Source organism: Lycium ferocissimum, chromosome 11, assembly GCF_029784015.1.
Source record: "Lycium ferocissimum isolate CSIRO_LF1 chromosome 11, AGI_CSIRO_Lferr_CH_V1, whole genome shotgun sequence".
NCBI classification, from domain to species: Eukaryota; Viridiplantae; Streptophyta; class Magnoliopsida; order Solanales; family Solanaceae; genus Lycium; species Lycium ferocissimum.
In genome coordinates, this window is record NC_081352.1 from 43,701,817 (window position 1) to 43,729,475 (window position 27,659).

The 27,659-nt window shown below is 33.6% G+C and overlaps 2 protein-coding genes across 6 annotated transcripts; one reads left to right on the forward strand and one right to left on the reverse strand.

Annotated features, from left to right (window-relative positions):
• Nucleotides 1-4,145: 4,145 nt before the first annotated feature.
• On the forward strand, nucleotides 4,146-12,138 carry LOC132035818 (protein THYLAKOID FORMATION1, chloroplastic). The gene is made up of 5 exons (XM_059425957.1): nucleotides 4,146-4,499; nucleotides 6,999-7,266; nucleotides 8,387-8,603; nucleotides 11,305-11,420; nucleotides 11,779-12,138. The coding sequence occupies exons 1-5, from the start codon at nucleotides 4,307-4,309 to the stop codon at nucleotides 11,867-11,869; spliced, it is 885 nt and encodes a 294-aa protein (XP_059281940.1). The 5' UTR covers nucleotides 4,146-4,306; the 3' UTR covers nucleotides 11,870-12,138.
• LOC132035817 (diacylglycerol kinase 1-like) lies at nucleotides 10,621-22,338 on the reverse strand. 5 transcript variants are annotated; one of them, XM_059425956.1, is made up of 14 exons: nucleotides 21,660-21,747; nucleotides 20,941-21,159; nucleotides 20,388-20,510; nucleotides 20,145-20,273; nucleotides 19,727-19,812; nucleotides 18,535-18,658; nucleotides 17,373-17,421; nucleotides 15,998-16,080; nucleotides 14,943-15,010; nucleotides 14,276-14,350; nucleotides 13,977-14,064; nucleotides 13,763-13,879; nucleotides 13,066-13,362; nucleotides 10,621-10,832 (listed from the first exon to the last, which is right to left on the reverse strand). In XM_059425956.1, exons 1-14 carry the CDS (start codon nucleotides 21,723-21,725, stop codon nucleotides 10,743-10,745), a joined length of 1,614 nt encoding a protein of 537 aa, XP_059281939.1. In that variant the 5' UTR covers nucleotides 21,726-21,747; the 3' UTR covers nucleotides 10,621-10,742. The 5 variants fall into 5 exon arrangements, with proteins under 5 accessions (XP_059281939.1, XP_059281937.1, XP_059281938.1 ...); XM_059425954.1 differs by lacking the exons at nucleotides 10,621-10,832; nucleotides 21,660-21,747 and adding exons at nucleotides 21,937-21,980; nucleotides 22,179-22,336 and having other exon boundaries at nucleotides 12,858-13,362; XM_059425955.1 differs by lacking the exons at nucleotides 10,621-10,832; nucleotides 21,660-21,747 and adding an exon at nucleotides 22,179-22,338 and having other exon boundaries at nucleotides 12,858-13,362.
• Nucleotides 22,339-27,659: the final 5,321 nt, after the last annotated feature.

Genomic DNA, 27,659 nt, shown 5'->3' on the forward strand with positions numbered 1-27,659 from the left:
TAAATTATTGTGAACGGCGAAAGGCCTGCAGTTTGGCAGAAAGAACATTACTCCCTCGGTCTCAATTTATGTGATATAATTTAATTAGGCATAGAGTTTAAGAAATAAAGGAAAGCTTTTAAATTTTGTGGTTTAAAATAAGCCAAAGATATTTATGTCGTTATAGATTATCTCGTTAAGCGTAAAACGTAAAGTTTAAAGTTAAATTGTTCTTGAAATAAAAAGCATCATTCTTTTTGGGACAAATCTCACATAAATTGGGACAGAGGGAGTATTAATTGGGATCAACTTATAGTGTGGAGAAAGATTCGAGCTTGTCACTAGCAGAGAATATTTCAAGGAATATAAATGCACGGTAAAACTTATTCTAAGAAAAGTGTTTTTTTGTGATAAACTTTAAAATTGAATGATCTTCATGTAGCAAACAAAAAAAAGATTTTTGCATAATAAATTGAAAAATGAATGACCATCGGTGAAATTTACCTGATTCTTTTTATCAAACTTCTGCAAGGTGGGTTGACCCAAGCGTGTGTGGATTTATTTTGCTGAAGTCTAGATTCGTGTTCCTTGCATAGCTGCATTGCTTTTGGTTAAATCCTACCATTGATCAATGATCGATGAAAATAATGCAAGATTGCGAATAAGGCTGCTCTCTATCTCCCCAGGTAAATGAGGAACAAGGGGTATAGTATTGTGAATGCATATTGTGTTGAAATGGATAACTGAAATTGCACAAATTTAAAAGTTCATCATAACTATTCCCTCAGGTCACTTTTATTTGTTGATTTTTGACTTTGCACATCCCTTAAGAAATAATAAATGAAGTGCATAATTTATCAATATATCCATATTAATTGGTGCAAATATTTATTGGATTTGAAAAATAATTTGAAGTGAGTATTTAAAACTATGGGTAAAATGGGAAAAAAGAAATTGTCTTATCTTGATATGCTAAAAGTGACAAGTAAAAGTGAAAATTTATTTTTAGAATACTGAACAAGTAAAAGTGAACGTAGGAAGTATTAGAAAGGAAGAAGGGAGAGAGGTTTCCGAATTACTCTATTAAGGAAACAATTAGCATAGCCGGAACATTTCTCTTCTATTTATAACCATCTCACCTACTCCTTTTTAACTAAGATCCCAAATATAATTTGCCAACTCTAATTAAGTCCTCCACTGTGGTCACATTCATAACAAATGAGCTCGTGAGACCTACCCGGTTTATTGTTACTAGAATAAAACGACCTTTACCAGAGTGCATGTGAAAAGATGAAGATATAAACAGGGGCGGACCCACGTACAAAATACCCGTGCTCGAGCACCCATTAACCCCGATGTAAATCACGTATATTTGTATAGAAACTTTTCAAAATTGGGTTATATTAAATCATCAGCACCCAATAAACAAAATAGCTGGTGGGTGCTTTGGTTGGGGCGCTGAAATAAAGGCCCCTGAGGAGATGGACGACGGTTCGATACCTCACTGCTGCATCACTATCATTTTTTTCATTTTTTTCTTGCTTTGAAGTCAAATGTTTTCCTTCTTTTTCTCCGATACAGGTTCTTCATTCTTTTTCTCATATTTGATTTATGGCTTTTCCTTTTAGTTTTGGTCTCAACATACAGATTCCTCCTCCTCCATTTATACTTTATTTATCTACTTCACATTTAGTTTTGTTAGATTTTTTTTTATGTAATTTCTTGTGACAAAGAAAGAGAAAAAAATCATCCTCTCGTTTTTCTTGAGAAATGTTGGCTGGCTAAGAAAATCCTTCAAGCTAATTCATTTTTTACTAAGAAATGAAGAGTTTTTTTTGGAATAATAATATAAATCACGTTTTCTCATTCACTTTTTTAAAACTACCGTGTTTAAATAGTTGTGCACTTATACTATACGATTTATACTAAGTTTATATTAAAAAAGTCATTTTTTCATTTTTTTTTTCTTGCTTTGAAGTCAAATGTTTTCCTTCTTTTTCTCCCATACAGGTTCTTCATTCTTTTTCTCATATTTGATTTATGGCTTTTCCTTTTAGTTTTGGTCTCAACATACAGATTCCTCCTCCTCCATTTATACTTTATTTATCTACTTCACATTTAGTTTTGTTAGATTTTTTTTTTAATGTAATTTCTTGTGACAAAGAAAGAGAAAAAAATCATCCTCTCGTTTTTCTTGAGAAATGTTGGCTGGCTAAGAAAATCCTTCAAGCTAATTCATTTTTTACTAAGAAATGAAGAGTTTTTTTTGGAATAATAATATAAATCGCGTTTTCTCATTCACTTTTTTAAAACTACCGTGTTTAAATAGTTGTGTACTCATACTATACGATTTATACTAAGTTTATATTAAAAAAGTGAGCACCCACAAGCTTAAAATTCTGAATCCGACACTGAACATAAACATGTGAGAGTCGGAAATATCTACGTTTGCAAGTAGCTCCATATTCAGTGATCGTAAAAAGTATTCTTGAATAGGTATGACTTACAGCTAGACCCTGTTTCTGTCGATATGTAAATCACTAAATGGAGTTGGGAGCCCTGCAACTTGCGATTCATATTTAGTCGGGCTCCAATACTGATACTGAACGCCGGATGAAAAAAAAAATCACTAAACGGACAATGTACGACGGATCAACGACCACACTCATTGATTCAAAGCAAAACACAAACAGGAAGAAGTAATTGATTTTAATTTTACCCATTAGTCAATAGCTAGTTACAAAAGATCGTTCATGAAGTTTGCATTCTTCTTCGGGAAAAGGGTCAAAATGCCCCTCTACTTTGGGAAAAGGGCTAGAAATGTTCTCTATTACGAATTTGGGTAAAAAATACCCCTTCCGTCATTAAAATTTTCTAATATACCCTTGTCTTAACAAAAATTCCAAATTTTCCAAAATAACCCGATTTCATTTTTTAAACCTGTCTAAAATATACTTGGATAGCTAAATTCATACTAGAAAATAAGCCATAATTATAACTTTGTGTATCAAATCAATGAATAATTCGAGATATTTAAATTGTGGTTTCTGTTTCTTGATTCATGTCAAGCCAATCAGAACGAAAAATCAGATGGTTTGCTCTATGATCGTGTGGGTTCTTTTTAATTTAGTTGTGTCGGGTTTAAAAAAATGAAAAGGGTTATTTTGGAGAATTTGGGGATTTCCGTTAAGACATGAGTATATTTGAAAACTTTACTGATGGAAGGGGTATTTTTGACCCAATTTCGTAACGTGGATATTTTTAGCCTTTTTTCCCAAATAAAAAGGTAATTTGACCCTTTTCCCTTCTTCTCTAGCAGTGGACATCAAATTAGTTTGATGCGCGGATAGAAGTGAGTCAGTGACTATGAGTTGATATTGTATTTTGTTACTGACATAAATTCTAGACTCACATTTGAACAATTAAAACAAGCAAGAGATGCTTCATGTAGTGCCTTGTGTCGCCAAAGGATCAAAGGTCACTCAATCAATTTTAATGTCCGTACAATTATTAAATACGTTAATTTTGTTAAGAAACCCAATGTAACATGGTAACTTTCAAAAGGTTGTTTCTTGTTTGATTTACTTGGAAAGGTGCAAGCGGAAGTTTTCCTTACACCAAACATTGAGGAGGAAAATGTTATTTGTACAAAGTTTAATGCAAGACAACACGCATTTTTCCAAACGATAGTCATTTTTAAATTAAACAAAGAAGAATTCCAACATCTATTCATTGTTCTTTTGACAAAACTTCTAATTTTTTTTTAATATTTATAATTAGAAAAGGTTATGGTTTGTAATACTTTTCAATGTTTTTTTTTTTTTCAGAATATATAAATTTTACTTAAATAATTATGAACGTCTCTCAGTTAACTTAAATGTTAAAACTCTCGCATTTAGAACTGTCAATGTTTTATAATTTTGGAAGACTTTTTTTTTAATATTATTATTGGGAAGTAATGTAACTGGTGCTCACTTGAAAGCGTGTTTACTTGTACTGCTCAACTGACATAGGTTACAAGTTACAATCGTTCATAACCACAAAAAAAAGGTACCCGTACAAATGGATCCGATCAGTATCAATCTGAGTCCACATGTAGTAATCTCATTCGTCTAATCCCATAAACACTAAAAATGAAAAAAAAAATCCTTAAAAACAAAGGATAAGCCCTCAAATCCAAACCTCACCCTCCATTTTTCTTTCCTTTCTCCATTTTCCACATTGAAATGGAAAACAACAACAACAACAATTCCATTCTCTAAAGCAACAACCAACACACTATTTGCATTTCCTTTTTCTCATCTTCTTTACCTTTTTGATTGTAGTAATGGCAGCGGTTACTTCACTATCTTTCTCAGCGATTGCTCAATCGACTGAAAGGAAATCGTGTGTATCTTCGTGTCGTGTTATTGATACATTTAGGTTTCGTTCCAATTTCTCATTTGATTCAGTCAATGTTCGATCTTCCAAATCTTCAACCTCTCGTTTTGTTGTTCATTGCATGTCCAGTTCAGCCTCAGGTAAGTTACTCATTTACTCATTGCTTCGAATTTGAATTAGAAAACAAAAATTACTGGCTCTTTTTAGTTTAGTTACTTGCTCAGCAAGTTTGAATTTGGATTTAGATATAAGTGAAATGCACATGTTTTCTTGTTGGAATTACTTGTATGTGATTTGAAGTATTGAGAATGTTTTAGAGATAATGGTCAAAAATGTACCTGAAGTGTCAGTTTTTTGCGAGTTTCCTACCTCAAGTATCAGGTGTTTGTGTTTTCTACCTGAACAATCACCGACTATTTATCAAAACACGCCTCGAAATTAATGAGTCAGCAGCCATGTGGACGGAATTTTATGGGCAAATTAAGCTGTCACGAGCCTTTTGGAGATTGTATTCAAACACTTGGTCTAGTCAGCTTTGAGGTGTGTTTTGATAAATAATTGGTGATAGTTCAGGTAGGAAACGCAAACAAACGTCTGTTTAGGTAGCAAACTCGCAGAAAAGTGATACTTCAAGTGTGTTTTTAAATTATATAGTGCTAGCTCCTTTCATCAGTTTTTCTGTTTTAATTTAGTATTCAGCACGTGTCCATAGCTAATTGCATGATTGTGTGGTGGTGTATATATGTATAATATTACAATTGCTTAACTAATTTGAAATAGAAAAAAGTAAGGCTTAATACATTGACAACGCCTTAAACTTGTCAGCTAATTTCATTTAGACACTCGAAGTACGGCTTGTTTTAATTGAGCGCTTGGACACATGACAAAATGTTCTTACTTCTATAGATGGAAAACTATTAAGTATCATTCATTTGTTAAAGAATTATGAAGGTCAACGATTTTATTAAGGAATTTAACATATAATTTGTGTAAGAATTGTTAGGTGAGCTCTGAGCGTTGGGTGTTAGGCGTGTTTAGGGCGTACAGTCGGGCGCTTAGGGCGTAAGCTTCACAGGAACTAAGCCCGCACGTGAGCCCCGAGGCGTTTTGCCAGTGCCCCGCCCCGGGGCGAGTCCTGAAACTGCCTTTTATAACACTGTGTGCGTGTTCTCTAGCGTGATAGATAAGTTAAACATTTAAAATATGTCACCTCCTTTAATTATATTCATTTGCCTCAAGAAGCCATTAAAACTTCCAATTGAGGCTAATGTGTACAGGGGCGGATCTGTGTGGCAGGGTGTTCACCCGAACACCCTCGGCAAAAAATTATAGTGTATATAGGGTAGATTTTAAATTCGTGTTTATGTATATATATTAACTTTTGAACACCCTAAACAAATGCAAAAGGTTAGCTCTAGTGGTCCAGGGTGTTCAAAATTGTCTCTAGTGTCCTAGGTTCAATCCCCGCTGACAACATTATTTTTGATATTTAGCTTTTGTTATTTTTTTTGATCCCCTTGAATGAAAATCCTGGATCCGCCACTGAATGTGTATACTTAAAGGAGATGATATATTTTATGTGGTTCTAATAGACACTTGAGAAATTTGAACCAAAAGTGTGTAATAGGAACACTTTATTATGTGTTCAGATACTCAATTGAAACAAGACTTTGTTTGAGTGTTTAAATGGACTTTGTTGGCAAATATAAGAGGTTGTCTATGTGTTGAGCCAAAAGTAAAACATATGGTAGCTTTTTTCATCTATGTTTCTGTTTTAGTTGAGTTACTCAGCAAGTGTCTATAGCTAATTGCATGATTGTGTGCAGGTGTATGTATAATGTTACAATTGCTTAACTAAGTTCTTGCTAATACGACTACGTTTAGTCTTTATCTTTCAGCTTTTGATATGAAATGCATAATGGTTGAAGTTGGATCTAGATATAGTGAAATGCAGATGATTGTTGGAATTACTTATATGTGATTTGAAGTATTGAGAATGATTTGCTGTTATGTACTCACTGCATTTTGCTTTATATAACACTAAAAGTTCCAAAATGTTTTACACGAATTTAAATTAGTTAAACTATTCCTATTTTAAACTTTTGTTTGATGATTTCTCGATAAGACTAATTTTTAGCCTTTAATTTAATATTTGTCTTCAATTATTACCAATACAGTTAGATTTCGTTTGCTCCTTAATTTAGCTAAGGAGATGATTTAATATACCTTTCGTGATGAAGTAATGCCGTGTAAATAAAATGACCCTACCTTTTCTAAAAGAATTTTCAAATATATATATATTAGTCAAGTAAATATATTAGACTGCATTTTTGGATTTATTAGACTCCTTGTTCATCCATATAACATCATCTAAAATGGAGAGGAGGGAGTAGTACTTCTTGCTAATGAAGATTGAATTAACATGTCAAAGGAAAAAACATGGTATATTGAACTAACAGAGAAAATGAAGCCTTCTCTGGTTTAGTTCATCTGTTTACATTTTTGGAACTATTTGTACTTTCTGTATTTACATTTTGTTTAGTCTAATTTCTTTCTGGTTACTTATTCTGTTCTATCTTAATGATTTTTCAAGTGTTTATTTCATAAGGTAATGATGCAGCGTGTTGAATTGTTTCCAGATTTGCCAACTGTTGCTGACACTAAAATGAATTTCTTGACCGCTTACAAGCGTCCAATTCCAACTGTCTACAACACAGTGTTACAAGAGCTAATCGTGCAACAACATTTGATAAAGTACAAGAAATCCTACCAATATGATCCCATCTTTGCGCTAGGTTTTGTTACTGTATATGATCAACTTATGGAGGGTTACCCAAGTGATGAGGATCGTGATGCCATCTTCAAAGCATATATAGAGGCACTAAAGGAGGATCCTGCGCAATACAGGCATGTTTGATCCATCTCTTGCCACTTTTTGTTGCTTTTACTCCTTTTCTATTGAAGGGCACACGAATTATTAATTATAAGTGCTTGGCTGCTAACATTGAATCTTTGCTAACTAATGAGTTTTAACTTATCAAAAAAAAGATTTAAGGAAAGAGTTGAAGCATGACATGTCTCTATGTACAAGAAATAGAATTCCAGGAAGAGCCTGTCTCTTCCTCGTAGTGGCCAAAATTCAGTCTCTATCTTCTTGTTTTCGTAATTTTGTTAAGAGAAGTCAAATATTGTTCTAGAGTTTGCTCCATGTACTCCATGAAAGTTTAGGGCCGTGACCTAGAAGCAAGCATCTCCTATTTCATTAAAGAAGCCTTATCTAGTCTAACTGCAAATCTTTGCCTTTGGAACGGAGAAGATGTCCAGTCCTAGTAAATTTTTAAGAATTAAACCATGATGCCTATGAACTAAGCAGATTATGTCTCTAACACCTTGAAGAGACAACAACAGTAATAATAATGCCCAGAGCAGAAAAAATCCAAGGACCATAGTCTTTACCGACCAGAGGTAAAGGCACTAATTTTCCATTCAAATGGAGACTATCCGATTTTATAATATAACCACAAAAACTCGAGCTTTAGAATTTTTTGTAAAAAAGGCAGATGGTCAGTTGAGGTGGCTATATTATGCTAAAATGAACCAACCAAGAAAATGCTGAAACTATGCTCCATTTATTTGAAACTTAATAATGTGAGAAGATATTCATTTTTCATTTAGATTTTTCCTGTGCATTACGTTTTAATTATCATGACTATCCAACGTGAGAAGGTAAGAACGTTTTGTGATGTTCTTATTTTCTTTAGTCACATTTGTTATAGTCTTGAGTAGTAACTGAAATGTGTGCATGTGAGCGAAATGGATATTGATGATTCATATAGCCGAGTGCCAAGAGTTTGGGGTTGAGGCATAGATGTTGTTGCTGTTATTGTTGTAGTTGTCATAATCTTTTGTCTAACCTTGAGTAGTTTTATCAAGCATGTACTTGCTCTAAAACTTTTTTTTTTTAATGATGTATGGCCTTTAATTTTTTCCTTTCTAGAGATTTCTAATTTTCCCAGTATGTTTACAGAGCTGATGCACAAAAATTAGAAGAATGGGCTCGTACTCAAAATGCCAGTACGCTAGTTGACTTTTCATCCAAAGATGGAGAAGTTGAAAATATTTTCAAAGATATTGCACAGAGAGCTGGAACCAAGGATAGTTTCTGCTACAGTCGATTATTTGCGGTTGGTCTCTTTCGCCTACTTGAGTTGGCAAATGTAACTGATCCTACCATCTTAGAAAAGGTATATATCATAATATTCTTATGTTTTGTATTTTACAAGAACTTCCTGCTCATCTCTGTTTTTACTTGGATTACTTAAATCATCTTGAAACACCATAAGCACTCTGGTTTCTGTGTGAAGCTTTAACACTCTGGAAATAGTTATGATCAATGCATAATGGTATTTAGTGTCAGAAATAAAGTTACATGATCAGAACTTAGCCCATATCCGGGTGAGAAACATATAGTTTCAATTTGCCTTTGCATAGCTAACTACTGGGTGCATTGGAAAAACGAAAAAGAAAGATACTAAATTAAACAAAAACATATAAGTTTTCAAGTTCTCAACTTCTCATCTTGGATAGAACTCTAAAAATCAGGAAACCTGGTTCACGTGAAAACACTGATGACACATATTTTCGCTTAGAGCTTCTCAAGAGTTGGGGCTAGAATCTAGATATAGTCTTTTTTTGGATGAAGTAATTGATTCCCTTCATGGCAAGAATCTAGATATAGTTCTATCCTTGTCTTTTTGGTCATATTTGGTTGCCAGCCTCTATACTTTATTACCCCCAGGCTTAGAAAACTACAGTATCATTCTGGCTGATATCGAACAGAGCAAAGGGAAGGATCGAAAACCAGTCAGAGAATTAGAGAAATTTCAGAAAGAAGGATCATGTCCCCTCACATTCTCCTTCCTGGCTAGGCATTCTACATTGCCTAAAGTTAGACATGATCGGGCTGCTAATTCAAACTCTCTTTTCTTCTCATGAGTCTTAATTGATTTGATATTGATGTCTGTAAGTAGCAAAAGGATCAGTAGAGATATTCTTAGTGACTATTTGCTTCTGGTAATCCCAGCCATTAACAACAGCATTTCCCAACAAGACAGTTTGCTGCTAAAGCCTTCAAACTCACAGTCATCTCTTTGCGCCCTTCTGTGAAAGTTCAGTGGCAAACTTCTTCTTCTTCTTCTTCTTTTTTTTTTTTTGGGGCACGAAGTCTAAAGCCAATACCCAATGTTTGATGCCAAGAAAGTTCTCCTTAAAACTCTTGGTCTTTTGACTTTTTCAAAATCAAAGTTTAAGTTTCTTAAAAGAGCAGAAGACTCGCCTTCAGCATGTGGATCACTTAAAATTTGAGGTTTTGCTCAATATAGTTGGTTATGGATTGGGCAATTTGACATGAACACTTTGGTGATGAACTAAATTGATTTTAAAGGGATTATACCGAAAGGCATTCAAGCTCAACCAAGATCTCAGAGTTGCAATTTAGAGGGAGTTGGTAGACTTGACTTATTTTGGTTTATGATGAAAGAGAATTTGTGTCACCTTAGTAGAATCATTACCAATGGCACGCTGTGCGCCTAAGAGAGAATTCATTCTTACTTTTGTCATTTTGTTAATTGAGTCACATCAATAATCCTTTCGGTTACCTTACCCATTTAACTGTTTCTCTTTCTTCTTGACATTTTCACTATTGAAAAAAAAATGAACATCCAGGAGTGTTACGGATCACGCTAGAAGTAGATGTGAAGCAACAAATTCTTAAGAATAAGTGTGTAAAATCTTACGTGGTTGTTTTATGATATACGGTAAAACTTAGACCTGTGTATTGTATAGACTAAAACTACAATTAATCATCAGGAACTGTATAAATATTACTTGAAAGAGCATTGATATCATTTTTCCATAAAACATGGTTATGCGCAAGTGTTAATCTGGTCAAAGGTATGAGTTCTCAGGAAATCTGTCAGAGAGAGAATTGATGGCAGTCGTCATAGAACAAGGAAAAGCGCATGGACTAATGGCCAACACTGTAAATTAGGAACTCTTTGTGTTAGTTTTGGTGCACATTTCCTGAATGGATTTAACTAGTCCATGATACTCCTGTGATTGTACTTGAAATATCAGGCTTTAGTTAGTCTTTCACTTAGGTATGTGGATCTCCAGCCTTCAGGAGTGCTACTATCTCCGTTACTATAAATCATCTATCAAAGCTAGCATTCCTTGATTGCACTGACGAATCAACAAGTTTGTGACTGTTAGATGATTATAATCGCACACAGTTACATCCATCACAAAAGAGGAAAAAGAGGGAACAAAGAAAAGTTCAGAATCATTTTTCTCATATACAACATTATACTCCATTAAGATGAAATTCAATGTCTCTCTGGAAGAAAAGCAAGCAAGTTCCTTAATAGAGCCCATAGGCTAGGCTTCCTCCCGCGAGACTTATTTTGTCTCTTAACCTGCACGAGAAAGTAAAAGGTTTCAGTTATCCCTCTATGTATAGAGAGAATTAAATTGCCCTGTACTTTGCTGATTATAACATAATTGTTTTTTATTTCTTCATGAAAATGATGTATGACAAGTAGGCTAATATGAAGACTTTTTTTTAGTTAGAGTTCCTTGTTGTACTCTTCATATGAGCTCTTTGGTGGTTGGGGTAGTTTTCAAGAGATTCGTGCTAGTAAGCAAAAAGAACAAAACCATTTAAACTTGAGATAATCTTGAGGTTATTTGCCATTAAAAAAATCACTTGTTTGGATAATTGTATTAATGAAATGACAATGGACTTGCTTATTATCGGAGTAACTAGTGTAGCAGGTTCCCTGTATGTTCATGTATAGGCAATCCCCCTTTTTAGATGTTTATGCTCATGTATATTTGAACACACTTGGATGAGAATATCATTGTTGACTTGTGGAATTGGCATGACAGCTTTGTGCTGCACTCAATGTAAATAAGAAAAGTGTGGACCGGGACCTTGACGTTTATCGCAATTTGCTCTCCAAGCTGGTTCAGGCTAAAGAGTTGTTGAAGGAATACGTGGAAAGGTTAGAGTTCTTTCTTGGTTTTGCCACTCTTCGGTATCCTTTCTCTTAACTGTTCCCTAAAAACTATTCAGCTGCTTTTTCTCTAGCATGCTTCTTAGATAAGCTCTAACAAGGTTTTGTTCATCATAATCTGCTGAAATCCATGATTATTCTCTTTTTTCCCCCCTACTTTATGATCACACCCCGACTCCCACCCCCAAGGAAAAAAACACTTGTTTTTGGCCTGTTTTTTTCCCTCTCTCCATCTTTTACATGCTTCACATGTATTTTAGTATAGTGCAAATAGTCAATCAAGACCTTGTCTGGTGAAAATGCTTTTACCATTTTATCTCAATTTTATAATGTGTGTGTTATTCAGGGAGAAGAAAAAGAGAGGAGAGAGGGAAACTCAGAAGGCCAATGAGACTGTGAGTAAATGTTTGGGAGACTACCAATATGCTGGGAGGTAAGGCAAATATCATTTTGTCCTCCTGCTTGGACCTCATTGACTTGTTCGCTCTTGAACAGTCCATGTATTATAGAGCTCAGTCTTCAAAACTCAGGCAAGTTATATTAGAAGATCAAAGTTACGTTGAATGTTTTTTTAACTACAGTAATTGAGATACACAGCAATGTTCGTTATTTTCTGGTTAAGCAGATTACCTGTATTGTTGCAATTATCTCTAAATTATTTGTAGATAAAGCCTCTCTGTGGTGACAAAAATCGAAGATTTGCTCTGCGCTCTCATTTTCTTTGGTTCTGCTTTTGTTTGAATCTGTAAACATTGCTTTACAACTATCTTTATTCTTACCAGAGTACTGATAGATAGAGAGAGCTCTACAAGTGAGTGGTAAGTACTCACAATTACAGAAAGTTCGTGAATGTAAAAAAACAATAGGATCTCCCACCCTATCCTCGAAGATTAGGGCCTTCAAGTATACTTCAAAGCACTTCGTTCGTAATTTGATCGAGGATTTTAAATTTTCATTTGTGTTTTCTAAAGGCACATTGCTAATCAAGCTAAGCAAAATCTTAGATTGTTGCATTAGGAGTTAAACTTGTTAGTTGCCAAAGTTATCCACGATCTTCTTAAATCCTGAAATGTTACACACGGCTACTTCAAAACATACATTTTCAGACCGTCCTGATTCCAGTAATATAGAAATTTCCCTTGACTGAACTTGCACTAAAATGTGGTCATACCTAAAGATCGGAACCAGTACAGTGCTTTAAGTCTAAACCAGATCACCCTCTTCCAATTTTTTAACATTTCCTCGGATCCTCCTCTCATTTAAATTGGAGTGATCTCTATTCTCAGTATTCTCCATTCAGACTTCACTACTATTCAACAAAAGGAATGATATTCCTGATCTGATCACTGTTGGTAGAGAATGCAAGTTTAAAAGCCATATAATACTCGGTTAAATAAAATTTGGCCTGTAAAAAGGCTATAATGATGAAATCAAGCGCCTCCTTTATCATACACCAAGTCATTGAACTTGCTCCTTTACACCACAATTAGTCAGGAAATTTCTACGCAAAACTTCTAAAATATCTATTTCATTAAATTTGGCATGGAGCCTCGTTTTGTCTACTATACAACAAATGGAATATAGAGGTAATTGGAGAACTACTAGGAAACTAACTGAGACTAGAAACATCAACCTCATCTGGAATTTTGAAAGTGTCTGCTGCCCCAAATTTTCGTCTTTCTTCATCGACAGAATTTTCGTCATCGCTATCAACCTCATCAGCCTCATGATTGAATTGACTTGAGGGATCATGTATGCTTTTGGCTCTGCAGTCATGGGTAGCAAGCATCTTAACTTGGCCCAGATGAGAAATTTCTACCACAACAGTGTCATCATTTTCTGGTAGGGGCTGCTTCCATGGTTCCCCATCAATCCTCATAAACGTATGCTCAGCTGAAGCTTTGTGAAACTCAAACCGGATTCGATGAGCCTACAAATAGTGAAATCGTAGTGGAAATAAGCAGCTAAATTTTCAGCATAAATAGTAGGCGAGATTATAAGTACACATAAACTCTGTTTTCTCATAAAAGATCTAACAAAGATGACCTCTCTCCCGAATAAACACTACAGGTCATGGTGGATATTTTATTTTCTCAGGGCCATCAGCAATAATTTAGACAAATGATGCGTATTTTACTTTATTCCAAAAAAAGTTATGGGTCTTATGTTCTATTTGTTCAATTTTTTAATTTTTTTCTGGGTAACGCTATCGGCTCAACGTTTTTATCCTTCTTGCAATACAAAGACAATCACTAGTAGAAACAGAACTTCTCATTGGTCAACGTACATATACACGGAAATATTTGTAATAACCGCAATTTGTTCCTAACCTGAGCAAGACGTGTCCCGTGTCCTTTGGGAGCAAGGAGGACCAATCCGTGCCAAGCATCTCTGAATCCAACAACCTCAAGAAGGCCATCGTCTACAAAAGGAGGAGTCAAGTCCCTCTGTCCATTAAAGAAATATATGAACGTCAGCATAACTACACAATTAAGGAAACAGAAAAAGGGGCGGATTCAGGAAGAAGCTTGTTCCGATACATACATATCGACGTTTGTTGCTATTTGGTGTTCCCCAAGGATTTAGTCCACCGGAAAAGCTAGGCAAGTTGAGGCATACGATTGACCTGACACTGCATGTACAATTGGATGACGAAAAGAATAGTTACAACTCATAGGTAGTAGTTCTTCAGGAACCAACTTCATCAAGCATACAGATAGATCAGTAATGCAACCAGCAATAGGTTACAGGAAAACAGCCAAAACATTCTATTTGAAAAATGATACAGAAAATTAAATTGTCAAGTTGTCATCGAAGGTTCCTATACAAGTAACTAATAATACCTGGGAGGGATGTGAAGGTCTTGCCATTCACCCTGCTTTTTCATTATTTTAACCTTGGTCAGTTGAGCTATGTTCCTGCAGTAAACAAATTAGCAGCCAACGGAGATCAGTAAATTCTCCTAAGTTGTACCATCATAAGAGATGATCATCAAATATTCCATCCAGAAGTAATGAACTTGAACCATCTTGTGGCAGGAAAAATTCTTATTTTTCTCAATGTTTTGTTCAAATTTAACTCAATACTTGGCACAAATTATAAACGGGAAAAACACAGGTTGAACTTGGATACCAATGACAGCTGCAGAATTTGTAGTTATATTTCCATCCCAAGTAAATAGTAATTGACATGGTTTATTACCGGGCAAGGGTAATAATCCAAGAGTTCATGTTTTCTCAAATTTTCATGTATGTTGGAACAATCAACTTGCGTAAATTTAGTGTTGAAATTGCTAACGTATTGGCTAATATTATATTGACAAACTACAAAAAAGGGAGTATCTCACTGAGTTACCAAGAGCAATCATCAAGTTCACATTTTCATGTTTCCAGCAAGAAGATCAAAGCAAATTTACATGGCTATTTAAAGTCAGCACATAAGAACAAAGTACCATACACTGATGGAACAGATACAAAAAGTTTGTGCATAAAAACTACACTGCAAACTAACCTCGAAGAACGATGAACGAGGGGGGCAAAAAACCATCCTTGTGTACATCCTAGCTTTAAATATGAACTCTGTGGAGCAACAAAAATTAGCATTAGGCATCCCTTCAAATAATTATCTACTCTAAAGCAATAGCTAATTTCAGGAAATTCGAATCATTTATAGAATGTCAAGAGGCAAAATTACTTCATTTGAGCTATAGGATAGAGAAACCATAAGCATAATATCACCTACTTCCAAGTTCCCTCAGTCAACGTATTTAAGAAAAGGAAAAATGAAACCAACTGGGATGGACCTTAATTAGTTTCTTAACCTTTTCTTCTTCCAATCACCAATATTCCTAGCAATATGACTTCGGAACCAACCCATACTTATGTATTTATTGAAACATTAGCCTAGTAGACAATTTTAGAAGTGCTTAAGGCTTCAGGGATGAAACTGTTAGTTCGAGGAGATGTGGATAAACTAATTAAAGACAATAAGAAGCATTAGAAGCTTATCTGAGAAAACAGGTAGGGAATAACACGTTTTGCATAGTATTTACATAGATAGCACGTCGAGTTACTTGGTTTGCACAAGGATAGGATAAACTAGGTGTCATAGGAGGGTCTACGGCACATAAATCAAGATAAAAGTTGCACATGTATGAAGTTTTCTTTGATCTATCATATGTCTCATCTGTCTCAACAGCAGGGGATGTAAAGCCAGAGTTCCATTAGTCAAGTTTCCATAAGCTGATACCAACACAAAGTTAACACTGGAAACCATTTTACTTTTGGCCTTTGTGTGAAGGAACAGAACCCATTATGCACTCACAAGATAATATGGAAAACCGAAAATCTTGATCCCTGCTGTCAAGAACCAACCCTACATCCTCAACTTATCTGTTTTGCCACAGAAGTCAATAAAGAGTAATTTTCTTTTCTTCTAGATAGAACGAAAAAAGGGTCCAAAAGCACAAGACTAGGACAATTAACTTCAAATTGATATGCAAAGATTCAGATAAATAAACCAAAGAGAAGCTGTATCATCTTAAATTTTGTCATTCACTTTACTACCTGATTGACAAGTTGGTTTTTGAATTTGTCAGGGTTCATCTTTCGCTCTGAGTGAAATGCATAAGATACTTGTGCATCCATCCCTGTTAACAGAGAATTCGCGTTAGATGTAGTACTAGATGACTCACAGCACAAGCAAAGAAATAACATCAGATCAGAGTCTCTGTAGGTTAAGACTAAACGCATGGACATTTTGTTTATGTAATTATGTCTGGGAATTGTATGTTCCTAGCGGTCGTATTATTGTCATTCACGAAAATCAATTACTAATGCAGGCATTTTATGACAAATTAAATTTTTCTTCTAGTAAATATCTATGGAGTCAATTTCACCCAACCTTCTTTCAAGTTGAAATAATTTAGAGGACCTTTTTTTTTTTTTTTTTTTTTTTTAAGAATTTAAACTATAAAAGAAATGGATGAGTGGAACAATCTCTAGAATGAAATTACTTGACTCAAATTTAATACAGGAATTAATATAAGAAAAGTATGGTTATCTTAAACACTTTAGTTGGCCAATTAACTCAGAACTAAGAGTCAAACCAAGAATTGGCATGCAGAAGGGGAAAATAAGAGACCGAACTCTGTAGAAGGATCTTATATCAATCATTTGCGCCTCGATTCCAAACTAGATGGGGTGGGCTAAATGAATCCTCTATTGGTTCCACTCTACAGGCTCATTTTGTTCCAAATTCATCTTTAAGGCAAACTAGATATTTTCCAAATCTAGAGGTTCTAAATCCTACATTTTCCTTTCTTGGACCTCATTTAATTGTCATGTAAATGCACTAGTTCATAGATGTCATAATATGGTACTGAAGGTGTTAAGAGGGGGTTGAGGGGGAGTCAAAATTCCTAAAAAAGACGAGGTAGAACTAAAATTATATGAAAGGTAAGTTGTTTCTAAAGATCTACAATCTCTCGGTTGCAGACGTAGCTTAGTACATAACAATGGAAGCAAACCATCCATATACATATGAAAGCTAACATTTGATAAGCCCGTCCTCACACTTGTAAGTCCAATTTTAGGTCCACGTGTGAACCGTTGAATTTGGTTACACGCGTATGAGGGTGTTTTTTTTTCTGACAATATAAAAAAAATTTAAAAAAAATAAAAAAAATAGGAGGGTACATATAGGAGGGTGTTGGAGATACATAATCAGGTATACAAGAAAATTCAGAGGAGTTTATAAAAATCTTGAACTACTAACTTATTGCCTTGGATGTTTGGATGCTTAGACTATTTGTAATCATTTCTTGTAGGTATTGATTATCACATCCTACCCCATTCTATTCGATATTATTAAACTAGCCTGACATGAAGAAGTAAATGGCTATACAGAATTTAATTCCTAATCAGAAGAACATGAACTTACCCATGCTGAAGTAATTCCAGAAACCTCCACGGAATGTATGGAAACCTTCCTGCGTGGTTAAAAGAGGAGAGCAGTTATTCACTTCATCCGGATGGGTAACACTTTGAAACAGACCAAGCTAAGAAAATTGTAACTTGCAAAAGCCAGAAATTACGCATGCACACTGATAGACATATGTACGCATGCACACTGATAGACATATGTACGCATGCATATTGATAGACATATATATGTTCACTTTTCATTCTTAATCAAATATGAATACATTTTGATATTGGAAGTGCCAAAATGGGAATTTTACCCGAATATGCCCCAATCTGGGCTTCATATGATTACCCAACTACAAGTAAATACACAAGGAAATTCCTCTGTAAAGTAGTAAATGTACTGAATGCAGAAGCTGATACTTGTAAAAGATATACTGATTTTTTACATATGTTTTACTCTTTCAAATAGCACTCAAATCAGAATGGTGAATCCTGCAGTTCTCTTTTCTCATAGAAGATTAGGCTTCAACAACTTTTTGCAATTAGAATATGTACTCCAAGTAATTAACAATAATGGTATCTCTATCCAACCATGTCAGTTTTGCCAATTTGAAGTACCTTTATATATGTGTAAGTGCTGAAAGGCAAATATTATATCAACTCCAATGATTGTTCACTGTTTCTGTGACACTATACAAGCATATTTTTTACAATTACAGTGATTTTTTGGTTTATCTTTCCTTCAGAGCAAGAAAACTCATGCTGTAGAATATTCTTTAAAGTCAATGCTATTGTTGAAAGCCAAGAGTATCATAAAAATAATTAATAAATTATTTGCAAAGATTATCTCATAGTATTTTGGAATCCTATTCATGTCCTCCTATATAAGGTGCCTCTGATGGATGTTATTAACAGCCAATTTCATTAGCAGAAGACTTAAAGGTGATACCTAAATTTATTATGGAGCAAGACTTACAGAAGCAGAACCAGGTTTAATATACTATCAGCAAAGACATATAACACAACAAAAAACTAGAAAAAAATTAATACAAGCTGCCAAGATCTTATGCAGATACAAAAGATGGAGCTAAACTATATGAAAGTGTGTGCTAGTCATGTTAGAGAAGACAAAATTTCTTTATACACAAAAGCACTAATAGATAAGGATGTTTTACCACATTCAGTTTGCTAGATGGAGAAACCCGGTGAAAGGCATGCAAAGAATGAGGCAATTCCAGCGGTGCAATAGGCTCACAAGGATCACCTTTTGGTGCTCTCATTCTCATAAGAATGTGCCAACTGCATAAAGCAAATTCTTTAATATCGGTTGGTTGAGAATGAGCATGTGCAATCGCAATATATATACCATCACAAGACTATAGAATATAACAACAAATAGAAAATTTCCCAAAACTTGAACTTCCAATTGTTTTGGAAGAGTTTAGTATGGTTGCATACAATAAAAAAGGCATTTAAATCGACACAAAAATTTGTTTTCGTGTTAAGATAGGTCAATTATCACAAGAAATAGAATATGTAAAAATCTGTATCCTTTACCAATATTGGATGCTAAGAACAAAAGGTTGATGTATATAGCAATCTTTTGCAATCTTTTCTTCACTGCCGAGTTTAGATTATTAAAACCAGTAAAAATGGAGAGATTGCACCTTAAGAGCATGTTAAGCTGCTCTCTTTAACTGTAAACTAAAGCTTTCATAACTATATCAACCAAACGATAATACTCCTTGACTTAGCTAGAGACCAGAAAAATATTGTCCAATTTTCTTGAAAAGATAGATCTTTTAGGAAGATCCACATAGTATTACAGAAAAAGATATAGTTACATTGGGCCCATTTTCGCATTTGTTGTTATGATTTATTTCTCTACTTTTGATTCAGAAAAAAGATACTCCCTCCGTCCCAATTTATGTTGCACCATTTGACTTGGCACGGAGTTAAGAAAGAAATGAAGACTTTTGAAATGTGTGGTCCAAAACAAGCCTTATATAAATGTGTGGCTGTAAATCATCTCATAAAGTTAAATTGTTTCTAAATATAGAAGAAAGGTGACATTCTTTTTGGGACAGACCAAAAAGGATATGGTGCCACATAAATTGGGACAAAAGGGAGTAATAGTTTTATAGTGTAATGAGACCTCTAGTGTCTGCACTTAGATTAACTATACATTACAAGCTCTCATCTTTAATGTAAAAACAAGATCTTCAATTTAAGATAGACGATACATTCAGCTTGTACCACTGACAAGAAGTTTGAACAAAGAAATGAAACTTGATCGTCAAGGGATCAAAAGTAAATTGACAATATCTCAGACAGGCCACAATATCACATATGAACTAACAAAATAACCTGTCCATCTTCATTTCCTTTGCATTCATTACTTGCTTCAAAAATGAGATGACGGAGTTAAGGTCGGTCCCTGGATTCTTCTTTCCCTGTCAATCACCAAAACTGCACATCACATAAAGTATCTTTCTCACCTGAAGGCACACTAACTAATGTATTATAGAAAACAAAAGACTTTAGCTCCTAACTAATAAATGAACATGTTTATGATCAGTTTTTTTTTTTTTTGTACGCACAGATTCCATGTTGTTTATAGATAATTTTGACATAGTATAAGCAAAACTAGGAAACAAATCTCATAGCAAGACACCAGGCTGGCAAACTGAGAGCTTTTGCACCACCATACTGAGAGCTACAATTTACAGGAAAATATATCCTTCACAAATCTAGTGAGTCAACGGTTTCTGCCACAGATCCATACCCAGCCAAAAGCAAATGGAAGGTTATTTCCAGTTCCCAAAGGCACTGTCGCAATTGGAGGTGGCTGAGATAGTTTGAGATCAGATACAACTCCTAAAAGCCAGCCAGCCGTGCCATCTCCACCTGCAACCTAATATATAATTCAACGTCAGTACTTTGTGCTGGAAAATAATCATCTGGCCCTCTGGCGAAGTTATGAGAAAACCTGTTAAAATCACGAACCAACTCAAAGAATTCAACTCACGATTATTCTCATTCTCTCTTCAATATCGGCAGCAAATTGATCACCATTACTCTTGAGCATTTCTATATTCAAATACAGTCTACGTAAAACACTATCAGGAGCTTCTCCTCCCAAATCAAAAACCTGAAAAGTTATACAATAAAAGAATTATATAGAAGAGAAACTATATGTGCGTGTTCGCAAAACAGTTACTTTGTTTAACCTCAGGATTGGAGAAAATGAGACGCAAGAAAAAACTCCCTCCATCCCATAATACTTGTCATGTTTCATTTTTCGAGAGTCAAACTAGATTAACTTTGACTAGCATTTTAAGATATATTGTTGTTGTATGGATATGAGACGAATAATTGTAAATTATAGTACTTTTCGTGTAATTTTTAAAAATCTAAATTGTAATTTTAAGATATTGACTTAATCTGATCCAATTTAGCTCCGAAGATTAGTCAAATTAACTCTCACGAAGCGAAACATGACAATTACTATGGGACACGGAGTTATCTTGTGCAGTTATTTCCTTTGACTTATGTGAATCAAGCAAAACAGCTTAAGTTACCTGATATTTGTTAAGAAGATGTCGAAATGTACGAAGAAGTTGTCCTCCAAGTTGACCTCCACTTTTAGAGTTGATGAACACTAGCACAGGGCATGTAGGTACATCAGGTAGACGTATACTGTTGCTCGAAGCATCCGGTGCAAGTATATATGTAGGAATATAGAAGTCTCTATGGATGTTGGCACTTTGCTCGGACTCAGAATCCGCCATTAACTCTAACTGCAGCCGCATTAACAAATAAATTACTCAAAAATAAGCAAAACACAAAAAGAAAAAAAGTACACACAAACACATATAAGGTGAAAATGAAGGACAATAGATGACAGCACTTGCCATTAACTTTAAGAGATAATGGTCAGAAACACACCTAGAGTATCACTTTTTTGTGAGTTTCCTACTGAAAACTGTGAAGTGTTTGTTTTTCCTGCCTGAACTATCAACAACTATTTATCAAAACACTCCTCGAACTTAATGAATCAACTGCCATGTGGACGAAATTTTATGGGCAAATTAAGTTGTCACGAGCCTTTTGGCGATTGTATTCAAAACACTTGGCCTACTCAGCTTCGAGGTGTGTTTTGATAAATAGTTGTTGATAGTTCAGATAGTAAACACAAACACCTGATAGTTTATCGGGTAGAAAACTCGCAAAAAAAGTGATACTTCATATGTGTTTCGGCAAGTAAAGACTTCAAAAACACAGAATTATGGAAAATTACTCTGTTCAAAGGCCGTAAGAGGATTTTTAACAAATATTTATCCTGCATAAAACACTGATTCCTCATATCTCCTAGTCAAACTTGTACATTCAAAACATAATCAGTTTCAGTTGCCTAAACAAAGTTGACTTTCATAAATACATTTCTACACACAATTCAGATAGGAAACGACGATCAACAAGGAATTCAATGCAATTGGAATAAATTAAAGGTTGCTTTAATGATTAAAACAGTAAAAGGAATAAAAGCAAAGTAACGGAATTAACAGAAGAATTACCTGAGAAAGGAAAGTATATGGATAAAGCTACGTATGTAGATATTCTGTAGAATCAGAAACAAACGTATTTCAACAGTAAAGGACTTTTGTGCCAAATTCGGGATCTATAAAAGGGCAACTTTAAGACGCGTGATGGCGCCGTGTGGGAGTTGATTGACTGATTCGTTGAAATTTATAACATCACATGGCCTTTAAGATATATACTGAAATGAAAATTCTAATAATGACTTTTATGAGTCTACATGCCCTCTTGAGGAAGTTGTTAGGGTGCTTTCCTTTTTGCAGGTTAGTTGGTTGTCTCCATTTTGACATTTCCTATTTCCCTTTTTGTTCCTTTTATAGTCACGATTGTATGCCTCTTCTGTTCAGAGTTTTGCTTTGTTTCCAAGGCGCCAACGGAAAAAGAAAAAAAAAAAAAGGGTAGTTGGACTTGAGGCAAATGAGAGCGTTTTTTTTTTTGAGACTCAACAGTCAGAACTCGGAAATCCACTCCTCTAAGTTACCTCACATCACATCACTCTTAATCCATTTGCCTGCTCTTTCTTTGTCATTTCTAATGATGCTGGTATTTGCAACGTAATAACTTACTGACACGTGATATTTAATCATACTTATTGATTACTATAATTTAGTAATAATATATTTAGTGAATTAGTGTAAACTATTTATAATATATTTATTATTTATTGAATTAGTGTAAACTATTTCTTGGATGGCATTTATCTTAGACTCCATTTAAACTAGTGAGCATATATATATATATATATATATATATATATATATATATATATATATATATATATATATATATATTATATTAAAAGCATGAACTCTAAAACTTAAAAGGTAAATTACCAAAATACTCTTCTAATAACTTAAATATTTTACTTATAATTTTTCTTTATAAAAATGAACAACTGCAAAAAAAAAAAAAAAACAGCCAACACTTTAAACCCCTTCATGAATAGTCGTAACCATTCTATTTACAAAGCCAAAAGAAACAAATCATCACTTCCCAAACTAAAGAAATACATCGTCACTTCCAAATCTTAACTTCTCAGAACAAAGGAAACAAATTGTCACTTCTCATTTTTCAATACTTTTCTACAAAATCATCCATAAAAGCATTCAGTTTAGTAACAACAGCACACTAGAAGAATTAACGTGCGGATACATTATATGAATGGTTATGTTGCCCCAATGTTGTTTTAGAAATGCAAGCATTGAATATGTTTATTCGGCAGGTCATAACTTTTATTATTATTATTATTATTATTATTATTATTATTATTATTATTATTATCGCTTTTTGTGTGTGACAAGTGGAAGAACTTAATTATATTATTTAATATATGCTAAATTATGTTTCTGGGGTTTTCCTCCTTGCATATATATGTTGGTTTAATTTAGTATCCATAGATTACTACCATAATAATAAACTTCTGATTTAGTTTTGTTCTTAGGCTATTTGGATTAAAAAAGAGATGCGAGTATGATTTTCCTTTTTCTTTTTTTTTATTTCTTCACATGAAGGAATAGAGGGCAAACTTATCATTGTGTTAAATATATTTAGGAATGAAAATAAACAAAAAAGTAATGGAAAAGTTACAAACTTTAGAAAATAATCCAACTCTCATGATTTAATGACGACATGATCAAGCACCTTCATTAATAGTGCATTATATCTTTGTCATACTCTCTCTGTTTCCTTTTTTACAACTCTTTATTTCCAACGTTTGTCTAACTTTAGTTAACCTTTTTAACTTTCTTAAACTCCGTCTAAATCAAAACCAGACAAACATTTACAACGGATGGAGTAATATTTACCGTAGAAGAATTTTTGTAATTATAAAACCTTTTTTACAACTTAAACTTTATTTCAACGCTTTACATAAAAATAGGATGCATAGTAAAAGGAAGAAAAAGTTAATCAATTGTAGAGGCTGGATTTCACTTTTGATAGTGATTTAATATGACATTTTATTTTTTAAATAGATTAAACATATATTCTACATATCTTTAGTTAACAATTAGAATGATTCCAAAACTAAAATGTCTTTTTATACTTTCTTAAACAAACCGTAAGTCCTAAATCAAAATGTACCCTATTAAACATTTACAAATAATCGGATGGAGTAATATTTACCGTAGAAGAATTTTTGTAATTATAAAACGCAAACAGCGAAGCAGCCATAGGATGACAGCGATGTTGTTTTCATCCTCATCGTCAAGAATCGAGTCTTATGCAAACAGCCAAACACCAACATGGATTATGTGATAATCATTAATTAACAAAACCACAATTAAACAATACAATGTATAATTATAGGCTCTTACATAAAAATAGGATGCATAGTCCTGTGCCTTTCCAAAAGGAAGAAAAAGTAGATTAATCAATTGTAGAGGCTGGATTTCACTTTTGATAGTGATTTATTCTTTATTGATATGTTGGAGACAAATCCTATAGTATTTTTTAAATAGATTAAACATATAAAACATGTTTCTATAATTTTGCCAATACGTTCCTACGTAATATTTTAAGCATATGCATACGTTCGAAGCTTCTTCCATAGTTCTCTTCCTACTTTTTTTTCTAAGCTAAAAAAGTAAATTCTACTATGTTTCTATATTATGTATCCAAATATCTTCCAAAACGATCACATTCAATTTCAATACTATATCTTCTTCATCCTTATTAAATGCATGTAAAATATATAAAGCAAAATTTGATCTTACTTATATTGTATAAATGTATGATAAGTAATATTTTAAGCATATGCATTGTTGTAGTTAGAAAATATACAAAATATTGAGAATACACATAGTCGCAATTCTTTTTTATTATGCAAATATCATGCAAGTAATATTTTGAAATTAAATTTGTATCAGAAATAAACTTATCCAAAATATATATCATGAATATTTGAATTTTTCTGTAACTGTTTTTTATATCATATATACATTTTAGTATACCTTGTATAATAAATATTATATACCTCGTATAATTTTGTTATACATTGTATGCTTTTTATTAAACCTTGCATACATTTCACATACCACGTATAACTTTATTATACATTGTTTGATAAATTTTTATACCTCGTATAATTTTGTGTGTTTTTATTAAACCTTGCATACATTATATTTATATACATTGTTTGATAAATTTTTATACCTCGTATACCTATATTTATATATGCAGTCATACCTCACATAATAATTGTCTTTCGAATATGTTGTTTTGAAATGTATTTGTTTTTTTTTTTTAATTAAATATATTTCTAAGTTTTTTAATAAATATTTTAACGTAAGTCAATCTATTTTTTTCTAAACTTAGCCTTGCCCAAATCCTTGAAAACTCTCAATAGCCAATACTGAAGAATGGAAACAAATAAGAAGATGCAGTTGAGGTGTGTATAAGAAAGAGAAGTGAGAAAAAATAGATGTTTATCTGTTGAAAAAGAGAGATAAATAGATATGATAGGGATGAGTTTATCCCCTAAAGTAGGAAGATAAATGAAAAAAAATAATGAGTAAATATTATTGAATCCCTAATTTAGAGGATTCTTTTCGTATAATATTTTTCTTAAAGGTATAAAATCTGTTATTTTTGAAGAAATTTAAAAGTTGTGCAATTTATGCGCTTAACTAGAAGCTTGACTTATTATGTAATTTTCTCATTATAAATTCAAAATTAATTCAAAATACAAAATAATTTATGTCTCATTTTTATTTTCAATACAAAATGGAAAAATGGCATCGTGTATCAACTTCTATAGAGAATTGACATAAAATAACTAACCTTTTAAATGTTGCAAAGCTTTTAAATCTGTATTACTCCGTATATGTTCCCAACAAGCCCAATAATATAGTTTTAAAGCCCATTCAGATTGCTCATCCCAAAGAATGGGCTGCTGTTTCCATTGAATAAACTGAAAAGGGTCAAAATGCACCTATCGGAGAAGGTCTAAAAATACCCTTCTTTCACCTATTTCGCTAAAAATATCCTTTATCCATTTTTTTGGTTTACTTATGCCCTTTGATTAACGGTCAACACCGAATTTAATATATATAAATTTCACGTGACATTTCATTACTGGTAGTGGCGGAGCCACACTATGCCGAGGGTGTTCATCCGAACCCCCTCGGCGAAAAAAACACTGTTTTTATAAGGTTAAAATTATTTTTTATGTATATATAATAGATGTTGAACCCCTGTTTTCTTCGTATGTTTACTTTTTTTTTATATTTTGAACCCCCTACGGGAATCCTGCCCGCCACTGACATTACTGGTCCAATTTTAAACTTTAACCAAATTATATAAATCTACCTACCTGATTTTCTCACTTACCCGACTCACCCGGAAAACATAAAATTTTGCCGGGAAAATGATTTTCGTCCATTTTTTATTACTTCCTCATCTTCTTCAACCTTTAATAACCTAACAATGGTATTTTTGAGATTATTTACTTAAGTCTTCCCGTATAGAAGTTATTATTCGCGCTTGTCTCCTCTTTAAGATGTTTTTGAAGGTCCTGCTGCTATCGATTACCAGTAGTAGGTTTATTCTAGTAACAACTTTTGGTTCCAATTTCTTGCTTCCAACTTCCAACTTTGGGATTTTTAGTTGATTTTGCTGAGTAATTGTTGTGATTATATAATTTGCATGAATAACTGGAAAACGGAGATAGAATATTTATAACTAGAATTTCTTAAATATCAATTTTCTTGATACTAGTTCAATCTTCATTTTTTGTTGCACAATTGGGCAAATGACATACCTTAGGAAAAAGGGTTATACTGGCGTGAAAGTGGGGAATCAGAAAGCGCTGAGTTTTCATTCTCTTGTTTCTTGGCACCCCACTTGGCAGATTTTGAAGGGTAGGCTATGCTTTTTGACTGTGATCTCTTGTACTTAGGAAGACTTAAAGTGAATAATCTCAAAAACATCATTGCTAGGTTTTTGAGAAAGCTTGAAGAAGATGAGCAAGTAGAGCAAAAACGGTTGAAAATGATTTCTCATGTGAGATTTTATTTTCTCGGAGGGGGGGGGGGGGGGTCTCGGGTAAGTGAGAAAATCGGGTGGATGAATTTATTTTATTGGGTCATAGTTAATCTGACCAGTAATAAAATTCCACGGGGAATTTAAATAAACTTTCTTTTAAACAAAAAAAGAAGTCACTATTGACGTTAGTCAAAGGGCATAAATGAACCAAAAAGGTAGATGAAGGATATTTTCAGGGCCGGCTCATAGCTAAGGCAGGTAAGGCAATGGCCTAGGGCCCCACCTTTTTGGGGGCCCCCTTTTTTAAAACCCTATATACTCCTACGTTAGTAACTTTAAGTTTCAAGAGATATATTTGGGAGACATACAATACTAACTTTTTCCCTTTTATGGATGAGCGGTACCGTTGGCATAATTGGGGAATGGAAAAGCTTTTCTAGGTAATTGTAGTTTTGTAGTATCTTACTATCTTTATTTATTTGGTAACTATTCTATTGCCCATATTTACTTATTTTCTTCTTCTTTATTGTTCTTGTACCTTATTATTATTATTGAAAATTCTCAAGTCTCCTACACACCTAAACATTCTGCTTCAAAACATAGTGCTTACAAAATATCAAGATTTACTTTTTGGGGTCTTTATCAAATTATCAAGTATTGCGACAAGCAATCATTATTTTAAAGCAGCGCAACACTATTTCGATATCATTATATCAAC

What these genes read in the sequence shown, in the direction of transcription:
- LOC132035818 (XM_059425957.1), top strand. Translation starts at nt 4,307, where the DNA reads ATGGCAGCGGTTACTTCACTATCTTTCTCAGCGATTGCTCAATCGACT. An exon ending in ATCCTACCATCTTAGAAAAG is followed by an intron (nt 8,604 to 11,304) that starts GTATATATCATA and finishes TTGGCATGACAG; the next exon opens with CTTTGTGCTGCACTCAATGT. An exon ending in TTGAAGGAATACGTGGAAAG is followed by an intron (nt 11,421 to 11,778) that starts GTTAGAGTTCTT and finishes TGTGTTATTCAG; the next exon opens with GGAGAAGAAAAAGAGAGGAG.
- LOC132035817 (XM_059425956.1), bottom strand. Translation starts at nt 21,725, where the DNA reads ATGAGGAATCAGTGTTTTATGCAGGATAAATATTTGTTAAAAATCCTC. An exon ending in CTCGTTCATCGTTCTTCGAG is followed by an intron (nt 14,351 to 14,942) that starts GTTAGTTTGCAG and finishes TGTTTACTGCAG; the next exon opens with GAACATAGCTCAACTGACCA. An exon ending in ACGGGACACGTCTTGCTCAG is followed by an intron (nt 13,363 to 13,762) that starts GTTAGGAACAAA and finishes CACTATTTGTAG; the next exon opens with GCTCATCGAATCCGGTTTGA.